The sequence below is a fragment of the Diceros bicornis genome, chromosome 36 (assembly GCF_020826845.1).
Source record: "Diceros bicornis minor isolate mBicDic1 chromosome 36, mDicBic1.mat.cur, whole genome shotgun sequence".
NCBI lineage: Eukaryota > Metazoa > Chordata > Mammalia > Perissodactyla > Rhinocerotidae > Diceros > Diceros bicornis.
The window spans coordinates 14419112-14435457 of record NC_080775.1 but is presented as its reverse complement, the minus strand read 5'-3'; the positions used below and the strand labels follow the sequence as shown (position 1 = coordinate 14435457).

The window sequence follows — 16346 nt, the reverse complement described above, 5'->3', positions numbered from 1 at the left end:
TCTTGAGCATTGGGAAAGGAGAGACTTGCCACCACAGAGTGTGGTGTAGCGATTAAGCGCCATTGGAAACCGAGAGTCAAAGGATCTGATTCGGCCATCTGTTTCTGCGGGCCCCGGGAAGGTCATTTTGTCATTAGGTGTTGAGAGGGATGGAAAAGCTCTGAGGGGTCAGATCAGATCGGGCTGACTTCAGGAGTAGGGGTGCCATTCGCTGGAGTGACAGGAAGAGGAGCAGGTTTGAGGAAGGCAGGGAGAGGGAGGGAGCAATAATGGTTTGGAAATGGAAAAGTATAACTAATGCAGGTCACTCCCCGGGCCACAGGTCAAAGCCTGATCGTTCTTGGGGACGGTCCCCTTGCCTCTGAGCCATGTCTTTGCCCTACCTCATCTTCCAGAGTCTTTTCTCTAACTATGTCTAGTGACTATAGACGATAACAAAATGAAATAAAAAAGGAAAAGAGGCAGGAGAGGATGAGAAGCTGGTTACCTTCTGGGCTGGTGGAGTCCAGTCAGAGCCAGGAAAAAGTTTAGACCTAAAGGATGAGGGAGAGGATGTGTGCCCTTCCGGGACCCGGAGGCAGATTTACTGGTGGGGACTAATGGCTCAGGGCCCCTCGTTGGACGGGCCTTTCTGAGGTCCTGGGAGGGCCCTGGCCATGTGCTCACATGGCCCTTTGTTTTTGTAAAATCTGCGAACATAGGGGCCGGCCCCGTGGCTTAGTGGTTAAGTGCGTGCGCTCCGCTGCTGGCGGCCCGGGTTTGGATCCCGGGTGCGCACCGATGCACCGCTTCTCCGGACATGCTGAGGCTGCGTCCCGCATACAGCAACTAGAAGGATGTGCAACTATGACATACAACTATCTACTGGGGCTTTGGGGGAAAAAAAAAGGAGGAGGACTGGCAATAGATGTTAGCTCAGAGCCTGTCTTCCTCAGCAAAAAGAGGAGGATTAGCACGGATGTTAGCTCAGGGCTGATCTTCCTCACACACACAAAAAAAATCTGTGAACATAATATATTTTGCATTCTTTTTCTTAAGTACAGCCACCAAAATTATATCAGCTTCAGGCCCCACAAAACTAGATCCTATTCTGCCAGATCACATAGGGTTCATCATAAACCCCTCCCTGCCTCGGAGTCTTCAAAATTTTTCATCAATACAATGGGTCAAATGATTGTTATTTCTGAGGTTTAGGTGTTTATAGTGAACTGTAGAGAATGTTGTCTTCTTGCGTCAGAGAGAATGCCATTCAAAGCCCAAGACCTCTGCCTCGAATGACAGCCACTCGCAATCCCCTGCTGAATGGCAAAGGGCAGAGCCAACCCTCTCTAGACACCCCAACCCCTGTTAGAACGCAGGGTCTCAGATTTGATCCGGGATTTATCCGCGCATCCTCCTCCTTATCCAGCCACAGGTGAGCCCAATTCACCCTTCAGCCTCAGTGAGGGGGGGCATCCCTGCTGTGATTTCATAGCCGTTTGGAAGTCTGGGTACTTTCTGAATGTGACATGGTTATACCCAGAAGGAGAATGGAGTCGTCCAGCTCAGGGCTTCTCAAACCTCCGTGCGCATCAGGACCACTTGGAGAGCACGTTCAGACGCGGGTAGCTGAGCTCAGGCCTAGAGTGTCTGATTCTGTAGGTCTAGGAGGAACCTGAGAATTGGCATTTCTGACAAGTTCCCAAGTGATGCTGCTGCTGCTGCTGCTGCTGGTCTGGGGACCACACCCTGAGAACCACTCTCCTTGCCGAAGCAGAGAGAAAAGCCTGAGGTGGCTCTGTTGCTCAGGACCACAGAACCCAGGTATCCCCACTTTTAAACCTGTGTCCTAGTCCATCTGCTCGGGCCCCTCATCTCCAGCAGCCTCCAGGGGTACCAAGGCAATAATCTAACAGCAGCTACAAATGAGGTTGTGAACAGGAGCCCCAAACCTCCTGACAGGGAGCTGACATCCCTCAACCGTCAGAAATGAGAGCCAGCCATTTTGAACACCAGAAGGCAATTTATCTCTGTTAGTGCTGTCAGCTTGATATAATATAATAATATTGTAATATAAGCATCTTTATCCCAAGATATTAAAGCAGTTTTCACCTTTGATAACTTAGTGGCCCCAGGCTAAGCTGTTTGGGCATTGACAGAGGCAGCTAAGGCCCCCTGCCCTCCCCAGTTTCGTGGCTCCATTTGTGGGTATTCGCTCAGCCCTTTCCCAGCCCACACTCTGCTGCACAGCTAAGCAAGAGGAGAGCTGGGCAGAGGACAAGCTATGCCCCAGGACCAGGCCAGGGAGCATATCAGACTCTGCCCAGCTCTGCAAGTTAGAGCTGAAGAACGGTCCTTGAATGCTAAGGCTGGAGCTCCCTGGGGAGACCTCCCTCCCATGACTTGGGAAAGACAGCGGGGTAGTGGAGGGAGAGACCATGAACAGGAAACTTCCATTAGTCAGCAAAGGGAATTTCTAGGACCCACGATCTGGTCATCACTCCCACTGGGGCTGCTGATGGCTGCCTCTCTTTCTTCTGTGGGAGGAGACGCCTTCACCTGAGGCAAGCTCTTGGCAGTACCACCTAGAAGGGACCAGTTTCCCATTGCCCCTAATGTGGAAATCTAGGCTAGTCTCCCACCCTGTTCTTTCTGTTCTTCAGTCCTCTTGCCTCCCTGCTTGTTGAGAGTGCCTTTTAATAATGTGCTTCCACAGACGGAAAGGGCAGTGCTCTGCCAGGAAAGCCCCGACTTTAAACTCTCTTTTATTACACTTGCCAGACCCTCTAGTCTACCTTTCATTGAGAACATGTGATACAGATAACCCAGGACCCTATTTGGTCAGTTGTTTTCTCTGCTTCACCTAAGTGCCTAAAGAAAAAGATGGTGTCTAGTAAATAGTCCTTAAAAACATTTTGAGAAACTAATCATCATTTGAAAATGCTTTTTTTTTTTTTTTTTTAACCTCTAGCCCAGTGCCTGGCACGATTTAAAAAAATTTTTTTCCTTACGTTACATCCTCGTGACTTACTTATTTTATAAATGGAAATTTTTACCTTTTGACCTGCCTCACCCATTTTGCCCACCTGCACCCCCCACCTCTGGCAACTACCAATTTGTTGTCTGTATCTATGAGCTTGGTTTTTTCTTTTAGATTCCATCTATAAGAGAGATCATGAGGTATTTTTTTCTGTCTGACTTATTTCACTTAGCACAATGCCCTTCAGGTTCATCTATGTTATCACAAATGGCAAGATTTCATTCTTTTCATGGCTGAATAATATTCCATTGTATATATATATGTATATATATCACATCTTCTTTATCCATTCATCCTTTGATGGACACTTCAGTTGTTTCCATGTCTTGGCTATTATAAATAATGCTGCAGTGAACATAGGGGTAAATATATCTTTTCGAGTTAGTCTTTTCGTTTTCTTCAGATAAATATCCAGCAGTGGAATAGCTGGATCCTATGGTAGTTCTATCTTTAATCTTTTGAGGAACCTCCATACTGTTTTCCTTAGTGGCTGCACCAGTTTACATTCCCACCAACAGTGCACAAGGGTGACCTTTTCCCCACATCCTTGCCAACACTTGCTATTTCTTGTCTTCTTGATGGTAGCCATTCCAACAGGTATGAGGTGATATCTCATTGTGGTTTTGATTTGCATTTCCCTGATGATTAGTGAAGTTGAGCATCTTTTCATGGACCTGTTGTCCGTCTGTATGTCTTCTTTGGAAAAATGTCTGTTCAGATCCTCTGCCCATGTTTTAATCAATTGTTTGCTTTTTTGCTATTAAGTTGTGTGAGGTCTTTATATATTTTGGATATTAGCCCCTTATCAGATATATGAGTTGCAAATGTTTTCTCCCATTCAGTAGGTTGCCTTTTCATTTCATTGGTGATTTCCTTTGCTGTGCCAAAGCTTTTTAGTTTGCTGTAGTCTCACTTGTTTATTTTTACTTTTATTGCCTTTGCTTTTGGTGTCAAATCTAAAGAATCATTGCCAAGACCGATGTCAATGATACATAATTATTGAAATTAAATTTTGGAGAATACTGGTGAGAATCTGCATGTGCTGCATTTTAAGAACCTTCTGTGCTCCCAGAGTGTATGGTATCTTGGGCCTTGCTAAGAACTCTCGTATACCTGCCACAACACATTCCCTCAAATTGCACTGTATCACTTTTGTCATACAGACCTTTGGAGGTTAATCTTGTCAGACCTGGCTCCTACTGCAAATCATGTCTATCCTTGTTATCTTTGATTCATCCTTCCGCTGTGTTCTATACCCAAGTTGTGGTGTAACTGAGCCATGTAACAGCACTGTAATTATTTCTACAGTATGAGCATTTTTTCTAGCTCCCAAACTTGGCTAAGGTCTATACACAGCATTTAAAAGTTATAGCCCCTCTCCTCAAAGAGTTTGTGTAGTGTTTATTGATGTTAAACAGAGATGAAATATTTCCAAGCTATTAGTAACTTTGAAGGTGATTTTTCTCTTTAACTAAGGGCACATAATTACCTGTAAAATTACTGATGTCCAGTACTTGGTGTCTGAGGTCTCAGATGCTACAGAAGTGAAGAAAGTCATTGATATCTATGAAAGAAGTCAGCATTCCACACTTACTAGTGCTCTGAGCTGGGGGCTGGCATTTCAAAAAGAAAAGGTAGTTGAAATGATATATTAAGGCTTGGGGCCAGGACCCCCAAATTCTTAAAGGGTGGTCCCTTGTGAGACTTGTAGGCCTGTATTCTAGTAGAGAAACCCTTAGAGGTGTTGAACTACCTGAGCCCAAGCTTCAGGGCCTGTGTTGGAATAAAAGGAATCAAGCCCTCACCTCCTGATACAGCGCTGGATGGGATTCAGACCCTAGGAAGGTTATGGAGCCCACATCCTGAATCCATTTGTGAAGGGGCTCTAATAGCCAGGCTTTGAAAGGATTTGAGTACCCTTGTCCCCAGAACACGTCTGCTGAGAGATGGCCTGGCCTTTCAGAGTTCCCTGGAAGAAGGATGTTGAGGCATCTCAGGGCGTAGCTCCCTCAAGCCAGGCTGGCAGCGCCCCACCCCCTGCCCTCCAGAAGGCTGACCCCATCTTGGCTTCCTCACAAGCTCGGCACCGCTGGATTCTCAATAAACCTGCTGACTGTCCACTACAGTGGTTAAGCAGGGGACGTTGTATTCATTCTGCCCTGTGAGAGCCTGCATATTTCCTCCAAATCTGTAGATGCCTCTCTCCATTGCTTTTGCTCATAGGTGCTTCAGGTAACCAATTTTCGGAGAGTCAGATAGAGTTCGAGAGGATAGCTATGAATTCAAACCATTTGGTTAGGATGTTTTCAGAGTTCAAAAAAAATCTGAAATCCTTTTTGTGGGACTTCAAAGAGTGTTCCTCCCTTCCCTACCCCCTTTTTTGAAATCTCAAAGATTGGAGTGGGAAAAAAATGAAATAACAAAACAAAGAAAACAACTGTGTTTGTCATTATAGCTGAGCACGCATGGCCTTTTCATAGCACGTCTGAACGTGGGAGAGAGTGTAGGATCTGTCCTGAGCATTGTTCCGGGGATTTGCCATCACAGGACAATTCTGATGTCACTGGGAGCATAGGGCCAAGGGAGACATGTTTTTGCTCTCAGCCTAGTTAAAGAAAATGGCGAGCTCGTTTAGGAAGTACTCAGTGTGCTGCAGGCCCAATGTGGCTTGTTGCATTAACCACCCAAACAAAAAATGTTACTGTGCATCCTTTCTCAAAGAAATGGAACAATGAGACTGATGTTGGCTTCTTGAATGGAAATATAGGGGTATAAGCCACCCTTTCTCTACAAAACAAAACAACATGTTGTGTCTATAAATAGGAGTTAGGCTGTGTGATTAATGGGATGGCAATTGAGTCATCTTCATTGTGATCAGGATTGTGAAGAATGTGGTGATGGACTTTTTGGTTTAAAAAAAAAAATGACACAAAACCTGCAGTCTGCTGTTAGATCCCAGTTCTGACACTTTCCGTTCTGGGAGAAAACAGCTCATGTTGTGCTGAGCATGGGGCCTCGATTTGCCTGGAATCTGTCCACATTCATTACTCAACTCTTCACACGTTCCCATTCCCTGAATGCTAGCGCTTCCTTCCATTGTTAGGAAGTTTATTTATAACGAATGTGACAGTGAGGATGCCAGCTATCTGCCATCTCTCTGTACAGAGAAGTCATCTGATAGGCGTCTGCCAGTTTTATGGTCATGACTATATTCAGCTCAAAATACTCTGCCTTATGCTAGTATTAATCACACAGTGTTTTTTGGCTTGGTTTTTCTTCTTTTTGTCTTCAACCTTTCTTTTTTGCTCTCACTCTATCTCCTCTAGCCTCTTAACGTTCTCCGTTATCAGCTGCCTATCCCCTCCCCTTTTAGATCTACTGATGAGCAGGATTCTAGAGGCCTTAATTTTGGTCATAACCTCCGTGCTCTGCAGATGGGCAGAGCCCACAGGCTCTGCCAAATGAGTTGGGTTCTGCCAGGGTGTGTTTATGCTGGACTGTGTAACTGGGACTGCGAAATCTCTTTCTGTGGAATGGATGTTTCTGGACTTGTTTGAGCAGAACAGGCCTGAATCGAAACTGAGAAGAAGATAGAGTGGTTGTCCCTTCTGCTATCATATTAGGGACAAAACACTAATAAAGTCATTTATACTGATATATTTATGCCTGCTGGTGTTACTAGTAAAGGAATATTTGCCAGCTGAAGAGAACCAGGACAGAATGACAATGTGTCACCTAAATGAACGACTTTCCAATGATGAAATTTTACACACTGAAAAAGAAATATCGGCATCACCCCTCATAGGCATTGCTCTGTTCCCATTCATGCCAGCCCTCTCAATATTGCAATAGAATACAGAATCTTAGAGCCAGAAAGATAAACCCCTTTGTTTCACAATGTAAGAAATGGAAACCATATGAGTTACTCATGAACAGTAGCTTCAACTAGATATATTACCAGATGGTGCTGCTGGTAGCCAACTGTGGCCAACTTTTTGTAGCCAACTGTTCAGTTGCCTCTTTCTCTGTCTCTATGATCATATTTGTCCTCTTCACCCTTTGGTGACAGTGCCACCAAGCAATGGCATCTAGCCACACCATAAAACTATTCCAGAGACTCCTAGCTACCATCCGAAGGTGGTTGCTTTTCTAAGAGCTTCCATATCACTACTCTTTTTAAGTGAACTATTTTATTTTTAAAATTACTGACCCTGATGAAAAGTTTTCCAAGCCTGCAGTTTTCATGTTAAAAAAACACATTTAATTCTCTGAGAGGGTCTCCAGATCACACGTTTATCCTGAAATCTGCCATGTGGCATTATTTCACATGGTCTCTTAGGACATCTTTCATGTAAGGAATTCATAATTGAGGATTTGTAAGGCAAATAAATCTCTCTTCTTCATAAAGAAGAGTTCAAACCTTTCCCTCGTATTTATGCCTGGGGTGTCTGCCAAAATTTTTCCTTATAGCTCTTACAGATCTGCTGGGAATATGCCTTCTTCATTTTTTTTTTCCTGAAGGCCTAAACAGACAGATTGTCATTTCCTTCCCTTAGTTTTAGGACAACAGATTTCTTTCTTCTTTGGGGTACTATTTGTTTCTAATTCTCCCCTTCTTTCGGAGAGGAAAGCACCCTTTCTGTCTTCTGAAATCAGTAGCTGGTCATCAGTCTGCCATCTGTGCGAAAACAGATGAGCCACAGTTCCCGACAACATTCCCTTCAGTAGGATGCGTACTCATATCCGGTGCCGAGCAGTCTAGGGTCTTTGGAGAGACTGGAGCGCATTCTCCATCAGAGCCGAGCAAGGATATCCTTCCATGTGTTTGCCCGCTGGGAGGGGAGCTGCTGCTTTTGGACACTGGTGTCCCCCCACATCCTGCCCCAGGGAACCGGCTGCCCACGGGGTGAAGTCTGGAGTTCCCCAGCTGGAAAATGAGAACGAGATAGAGGCAGATTCTCCAGAGGTGGCAGAACAGGTTTTCACCGTATCTCCACCAATAACATCCATAGTATCTGGGAGTTCGCTCAAAAGATTTCCCAATACCCACTGAAAGTGACTTTCTGACCTTGAGTCAAACGCTCAAACGCTCCCTGGCCACGTTCAAATAGGAATGGTCGACTTTGAGGTCAGATCTTTTTCTCCTCCCCATGGCTAGATTATTAGTCGACCCATTTCTAGAAAATCCTTTGGATTTGGATTGAAACATGATAATAAAATAGCCAAAAGCAAAAGATTCTATTTTCGACCTAGTATCCTTCAAATAGATGGCTGCTGAGCAATAGCTGGGGTGGAAGGTTTACCAGAGAACTAATGCAGTGCTCAGTTTTCCGGGCAGCGAAGCCGGGGGAGTACTTCCCCTGCTCAGACCAGACTAGAGGTAATCATCAGCCCTCCAGGTTAATTCTCCAATTATCCTTGTAGGTTTCTACCTCTCCCATTCAGGGGGCATTGCTTGTCTCCTGCCGCCTCCTGGTGGGCAGCTTCTTATGGCCACACTCGAGGCTCACTGAGGGCTGGACTCAGGTCCGGTTACCTGTCTCCCCCACCCCACCTTGCACCCAGAAGGTGCTCCAGGGGCTCGTTGTTTCCTGGGCACATCTGAGGAGCCGCTTGGCTCCTCCTCCTCCTTCCTTCTGCCCTCATGTTAATCCATGCAGTACTGTGAAAGAGTCTGGGCATGAAAGGCAGATATGATTGCACACCGCACTGTTTTCACTATGGCAACCAGCAGCGACCAAGACAGAAAGTTCATGCCCTATGGCATTTCCATTCAAGGGATGAAACAGAGCCGCCGAATTGGAATCACAGCTTTGCCTCCCTCCGTCCCAGTGATCTCTTCTCTGAAAACGGGGACACTGTTTTTGTGAGGATTAAATGCAATAGATCATGCGGGAAGCTCCCGTCGGGAGTTCTGTAAAAATCTACTTCTTGTCCCTTCTCCTCCCGTTTCCCTGAATTTATAGGGCCTCAGTGGCATATTTCTTGCCTAACCACTAATTCTTCTTCTTCTTTTACATTATGACGCTCCCCAGGATTGGGATGCCAACTCCTAATAAAGGTTGGAAACACTATTTAATACAAAAACTACTAACATTCATGTAGCACTTATTTTGTTCTGATCTCTATTCGAAGCATCTTTCAAGCATTATCTCACTGAATTCTCCCAACTTTTGAGAAAGTCCTGTTTTCATTCCCATATTATAGGGGAGGAAACTGAGCCTTAGAGAGGTGATGTCATGTTGCCAAGTCCCCACAGGTGGTAAGTTACAGAGCTGGGACACAGCCCAGACCTGTTAACTCTAAACTACTAGATTGTAGACAAGACCAGTGTATGTGTTCTAAGCCATATTCAGATCACTCTTTCCTATAAACTTGGGTGCTGCTTCAAACTCTGACCAACAGAAAGGTGTTTGTGCATTACTTGTATCTTTCAAACTATTCAAATCACCTCTGTTTTTCTGTTGGCTCCTGCACTGATTTATTATGCATGGACAGCCTTTCTAAGTAAGTTGGCTACTGTTTTATAAGATAAGTTTTGAAATCTTGCTCTTCTGGCTTTAGTAGAGAGGTTCCATCCTCTCTTCATCTTCTTCCATCTTCCTACTTCATTAATCCCAAAGATAGCTCAGATTAAACTTTTATTTAGCATTCAAGTTTACAAACATCTACTTTGGTCTGCTGATAAGGCGAAGAGGTAAATCCTTCAGGCGCTGGTTGACAGTTAGACATTTCCTTCCAATTCGAGGCAAACTATCGCAGTAACTGGGAGAAGGACCAGGGTTGGCAGGATGCGTGTCTTTTCTAGAAGCGGGGATGGTACAGAGAAGAGATGGGAGGATGACACTGTTTATAAGATTCCTTTTGCAAAAATTGCAAAAATGACTCCTACAGGCAAGAGGGAACTGCCTAAGTAAGTTGTTTATTGAATGACAGATTCCTCAAGTTGGGAGGAATCTTGGAGATTGGTTAATGGTCATTTTCTAGATGAAGACGTCATGGCTCTGAGACATTAGTAACCCAGGGTCTTACACCATTTAATAGCAGATATGTGATGGAAATCCAGGTCTCTTTCCTGTCCTTCACTGCCCCTCTCAAAGACAGCAGATTTACATGTTTTAATTTCTAAGAGGCTAAACTTAGAACTTTAGAGTGGTCTTCAATGTGCAAAGGCACATATGTGTTCAAATAACCGGAAATGAATAAATCGTAGCAACTTATAGAAGTTAGAGCTTCTGTGCCATTCATCAAGTCTAGGTGCTGCTTTGAAATGATTTCTGTGTCTAGAATCATTTTTGATATGCTCCCCAACCTTTACTTTGTAAGACTCCCATTGAACTGAGTCCCTGAGGCTCTTCCCTGATTGGGTTTCTTCCTGGAGTCATTCTGTCACTTGAGGGAATTAAGGGTGAATCTCTGTGTCCTGATTCCTGGCGTCTTGCTCGCCTCCCTTTCAGATGTCAACCGTGCCATTCAGGGGATGCCTAGGGGGCATTTGTGGAGCCCTGGGAAGCCTCCTCAACATCACGGAGCTCTTGGGGCTCCTTCTCCTGATGCCCCAAGCGTCCTTCTGTGGAACTGTTGCTGGGGCATCCTCATCACCGGGCACTCAGCCGCCTCTCCTCGTGGTTGCCATACTTACCTGGTTGCAGGTAACAGCCCCACAGGCTCGCATCCCACAAGCGCTGAAGCAGAGCAGCTGTGAGCACTCAGAGCCCTTGCTCCAGAACAGTGGGTGTCCTTGAAAGAAAAAAGGCGCTGGGAACCTGTCTTCAAATGCAATCTGACAAGAAAACCCAAATGCCTGAAACAGGTTAACGTGGAGCTGCCCTCGCTTGAGGCGGGGGCCGGGGAACCTGCGGAATCTCCTTTACCCCGTTCCCACCCTCATCCACAGCAGCCCCAAAGGCATATCTGCAAATGCAGGGGCTCAAGACACAGAATTTGAAAACACTGCCTAGACCTATATTGCTTATTTTAAAGGTGCGCTTTGGAGCCCAGGTGATTTGCTGAATTGCATAGCGAGGTTCTTTTCTTTGACCAATAGTTCCCTGAGCGACAGCGAGGAGGTATTTTCAATGATTCCTCTCTCTGATTCTACCAGGGCGTGTATGTCTGTGTGTACTCGTGTGCATGCGCTCACTCGTATTAAATCTACCCTCAACTGAGGGTTCACCTATTCCAGGCACAGTGCTGTATGTGCTTTATCTCATTTAGTCTTTACAACAAATTGAAGGAGGGCAGGGCACTTGCCCAAGGTCACACATCTAGTGAGTCGTTAGCCTTCATCAAACCCAGATCTGTTGTACCACTCTTCTCGCCATCTAGTTACCACTGAAATGGAAATCTGCCTGTTCAGGCCAGGCCAACTCCGTTACTTTGCCAAGATTTAACTTGGTACCCAGCACCATATTCCTCATGAAGCAATTTCCACAATAAAGATGTGAAACAGAGCCAGCCAGCACCAGTGCTGCCAAATACAGAGAAGGCCTCCTGAGCCATCCAGCCTGTCTTACGTGGGTTTGGTATTTAGGCTAATTATTATAAATAATAATAATTTAGCAGTGATGAGCCATGTAACTCAACACCCAAGCTTAACTAATCCCACAGCTAGAGACCAGCTCATCCAAAAATGTTGGGCTTTACCTCCCAGAGTTTAATGTTGCGTGAGATTTTTTGCCATTCTTGAACTTAGTTAATTCTTAGATTTGACTTAATAAATCATCATTTCCTATTGAGAGGTTAGGCAGGGGTGAAAGGGAAGACAATGAATTTTTCACTTACACTAGAAATCCTTTAATCTTCTTGGACTCAAGTTTCCCCGGGGCCTGTTTTTTAAATCTAAAGTCTGACTTTCTTGAGTATTATTTTACATTCTTATTAATTCTTTCGATGATAGAATGGAGCGTATCTCATTAAATTTTCCTGTGTCTTCAGATGTGATTGGTGACTGTGACTAAGAGAACCAGATTAAGATTCATAATGATTTAGCTGTGTTATATTAGATGGATGTAAACTGAAGATGGTTTAGTACTGATAAGCATGGGGTAATTGACTTGTGGAGGTAGAAAACCTGAACCATTTCAAAAAGGGGAGCCTGCAGTCATGTCTAGCGCTCTGTTGCATGCATCTGACACCACATGAATTTAGTATCTGAGAGCCATGAGGTAATGGAGCCTTAGTAAGAGTCAAGCTTTCGTTCGCGTTGGCTATTCAATTTGGAAACCTGTGACTGAAGCATGGCAAAATCCAGAAAAGAGCTACAAAAATGATTAAAAGTTTGGAAGGCAGGTGCCATAAAGAAAAGACTTACAGGTACTAGATTTCTTTACCAAGCTGAGATACAACTTCATTCTAGCATCCAAGTGTATGACTGACAAAATTTATTTGCTTGTTCAAGCTAATATTTATTAGCTACTCTGGAGGCATAAAGATGGTACATTCCTGCACTGATATTCTCTACTTCAGGCTAGAATGGGGTGGAGGAGGAAAAGAAAAAAGCCCAAGTCAGAGTCAAAATGTACTTAGACATTGATGAATTCTTGATTATTTACGGTTATAAGAAGCTAGGTGCATGGTAATTGAGGGAATATGGGGTTCTTTCTCTGAGACTAAATAAGAGAGTAGAATCGTATATTTATGGGGATGATTTGAACATAGCAGAGCTTTTCAATGCAAAGGCATAGAAGTCCTTTCTAGTGATTCTGAGATGCCTTCTTTACCATTTGAAGAAACAATGGTAAAGACTCTGGGAATTCCAATTGGATTATTCACAAATCTGTCATCCGTTCACTGAATTGTTCAAAAATGTTCCATATGGAAATACAGTTCCTATCCCCTTCCCCCAAAAATCCCACTGGAATTTTTATTGGGATTGCAGTGATTCTATTGTTCAATGCCTGGAGAACTGACAACTTTACAACGTCAAGCTTCCAATCCATGACCTTGGTACATCTCTCTATGGTTTTAGGTCTTTAATTTTTCTCAACAGAGTATTATAATTTTCATTGTAGAGATCTTGCACACCTTTCGTTAGATTTATCCCTAGGAATTCTATGTTCTCGAGATGCTGTTGCATATGGCATCATCTGAGCCACCTGAACGCACACCCAATAACAGCCGTCCATTTCTAATGCTTCTGCTCTCCATGGGCATGAGAAGCCAAGTCAGAATCAGCTTTTCCTTTTCCAGAGAGTCAATGCACCTCGTCTAACTCATCAAGGTAGAAAAGCATAATAGCATCACTGCAGGAAACTCATTTCAGAAACCAAACGTTGCAGCCCAGAAATTATTCTTTTGGTCTAACCTAAATTCCTCCACTTGGCATTCCAGCTTATTTTCCTTTTGTGTGGTTCAAAGTTTGTCTTCTACAAAGCTTTCATAGCTAGCAGTCTGCTATTTGAATCATCACGCAGATATTTCTACCCTACATGTAAAAATATGTATAACTTTTATTAGGGAGGGAATTTGCTCATGACACAAAAATACAATAAGAATCTAATTTTATTTTTTAAATATATGTGCTTAGATGTAAAAGTCAAAAGAAAATGCAAAACAGTGGTTATTTCTGGGTGACTTTTTTATGGACTTTTTTTAGACATGTCTACATTTTCAAATTTTTTACGATAAACATGCATTATCTTTGTACTAAGCAAAAAAATAAGCATTTTTAAATGGCAAAAAGAAAATTAAAACTACACATTAAAGTTACTGGCTTGAGCTTCACTTTCCCCTTCATTGTATAAAGTCTATTAAACTTTGCTAGTGAAATTAAAACGAGGATGCGACATATCTTAAGATAATCAAGAAAGAGATACTTCTTTTTCACTTGTGTAAATTTTCCTGCCAGTCCTTTCGACCAGCTGTATATTCCGCTAAGTGCTGAGAATTCGCTCCTCCCACTTGGAATTCCGCAACACCTGTTTCATTTCACACTCCCTCGATTCCTGGGGTGAATCCCATATCCACAGGGTGGGCTCTGGTTAAACTCCTTAGTGGTCCAGATGTGCGTCCCCCCGTCAGCTGGCCTAGTAACCCCACTGTTTATTGACAGGTTCTCAGGAATCAGATAGCTCTCAGTCTGCCAAGAAAGACATGCTGGCCGCCTTGAAATCCAGGCAGGAAGCTCTGGAGGAAACGCTACGCCAGCGGCTGGAGGAGCTGAAGAAACTCTGCCTCCGAGAAGCTGTAAGCAGTTACTGTATCACCCTGTGCAAATCTGTGTTGTCTGTGTCCACATCCATCTTCACGTGTTTACAAAAGGCAAGGGTGCGGATCACAAAGAGAGAATGAGAGGGAAGCGAAACCTGCTCTGAAATACACATATTGCAAACACGCAACCCCTATAATGAAACAGAAGTAGTGGGCCTTAAGGAAACACTAGGATACCAGTTAAAGTGGGTCCCGGCAAAATCCCAAATGGAACCCCACTAGAGGTCAAATGACAACTAATAGTAACAGTCATAATAACAATTGTAAATAATAACAATATTTACACCATAGTTTATAAAGCATTTCCTCGTATGATATAACCTGATTGGATATAATGGTTTGCCACCGCTTCCTAAGATTTAGTGCCTGAGTTTATTATTGTGGTAGCTTTTGTTTTTCCTGAGGATGTATTATCTTTGGAAATCGTACTGAGAAGCATCCTTGGGGATCAACAAGGAAACCAGGATTTCCCTTGGTATATAATCCCCTTTAAAACTCATGACCTGGTGTTTCTTTAACTCTTTCTTTTTTTTTAAATGAAATCTTAGCCTAGTGATATTTTTAAATTTTATGCAAAGCAGTGATTCCTCAAGCCTGAGGATGAGTGTATACACTCATCTCCAGTTTCATTGGGATTTGGAGGCTGTGGCAGGCCACCATCTGTATTTCTTTGAGTGTCCATTTCTACCTTCTCCTGTTTATTCCACGCCTCCTTTTTTTTTTTTTTCCTGAGGAAGATCAGCCCTGAGCTAACATCCATGCTAATCCTCCTCGTTTTGCTGAGGAAGACTGGCCATGAGCTAACATCCGTGCCCATCTTCCTCTACTCATATGGGACACCGCCACAGCATGGCCTGACAAGCAGTGCGTCAGTGCGCGTCCGGGATCCAAACCCGGGCCACCAGCAGCAGAGCGCGCACACTTAACTGCTACGCCACTGGGCCAGCCCCTATTCCACGACTCCTTGTTAGTGTATTCGAAGACTTGATTTTTTTAATGCAACACACATTACTGTGCATGTATGTGCTTGCACACTAGTACGATGGGGTGGGAGCCTTCTGGAGAGAGATTATTCTCCACCTAACATCTAATGTTACAAAGAGCTCTGTTGGTAAGCAGTTCAGAATGGGAGCGTAAAGAGGTTCCCCAATGAAGTCGAAGAGCCGCACTCCCCTCCCCCAAATAATAATGCCTTGCCTCAGGCGCCAGAGAGTGAGACCACATGACATTTCAACTTGGCCTAATTATGCTCTGGATTGATTTAAACCGGAGCGAGCTCAAGGCAGACCCACATTAGCACAAACCTGTGGCCAATCTTAGGAAAGCAATGGGCCTGGCTGGGGGATGTGCTCTGTGATACTGTGAATATTAGCAACCTTTTTATAAAGAATATGCTGGAAGGATTGAAAAAAATTGGGTTTGGATGTCAGCGTCTAATAATTTGTAAAGCCTTTTTTGTTTTTAAATAGAGGAAATGTCCCTAAACCCAGCAGGAAATCAGCATCAGAAAACTGGAGAAGCATGTCAGGGCCAGGTTAGCATGCAGTATAAAGGCCTCCCTGTTTCCCTTAAAATAAAAGAAAAATGAGAAAAATTAAGGTCCTCTTCTTAGAATGTTGACAGCAGAAAACAGAACTTGAGTGGAAGAAACAACCTCACAAGAACCCAGCCGCAGGCAGGTGGCTGCTGTGCTGGGTCCTACTGTAGTCTTTTGACTCATCTGGAGTAAAGGGACGGAACTTTCTTGCTAAGTGTGTTCTGCTCTCTGTATTGCACCCACCACTCCCCTCAGCTCAGAATATCAGAAGCACTGTTTGTCCCCTGGGGAGCGGGGCAGCCAGAGTGAGGTGGAGTGGGAGCATTTGGCAGAATATCACCCAAATAAGAGGAACCAATCCGAGCCCCCCGCTACAATTCGTTAAATCTCCCTTCCCCGTGCGACTCTGGTTACATGTGAAATCACATTAAATCGAGGCCTTGACTCAGATGCCTTCAAGTGGGTGGTGGAAAATCAGTAACCTCATTTTTTTTAATATATTTTGTTTTAAAACCACAGATACTTGCGAGTTATAAATCAGTGGCCATTTTAACAACTTTCCCCTCCTTTTTATAAGTT

At 44.0% G+C, this 16346-nt stretch overlaps 1 protein-coding gene across 3 annotated transcripts in view; it reads left to right on the top strand.

Annotated features, from left to right (window-relative positions):
• FRMD4A (FERM domain containing 4A) overlaps window positions 1-16346 on the top strand; it is a 216649-nt gene that overhangs the window by 161685 nt on the left and 38618 nt on the right. For all 3 annotated transcript variants that reach the window (XM_058532438.1, XM_058532437.1, XM_058532439.1), the window contains one exon: window positions 14073-14206. In XM_058532438.1, the coding sequence (XP_058388421.1) occupies window positions 14073-14206 (134 nt within the window). The remainder of the gene's footprint in view (window positions 1-14072; window positions 14207-16346) is intronic.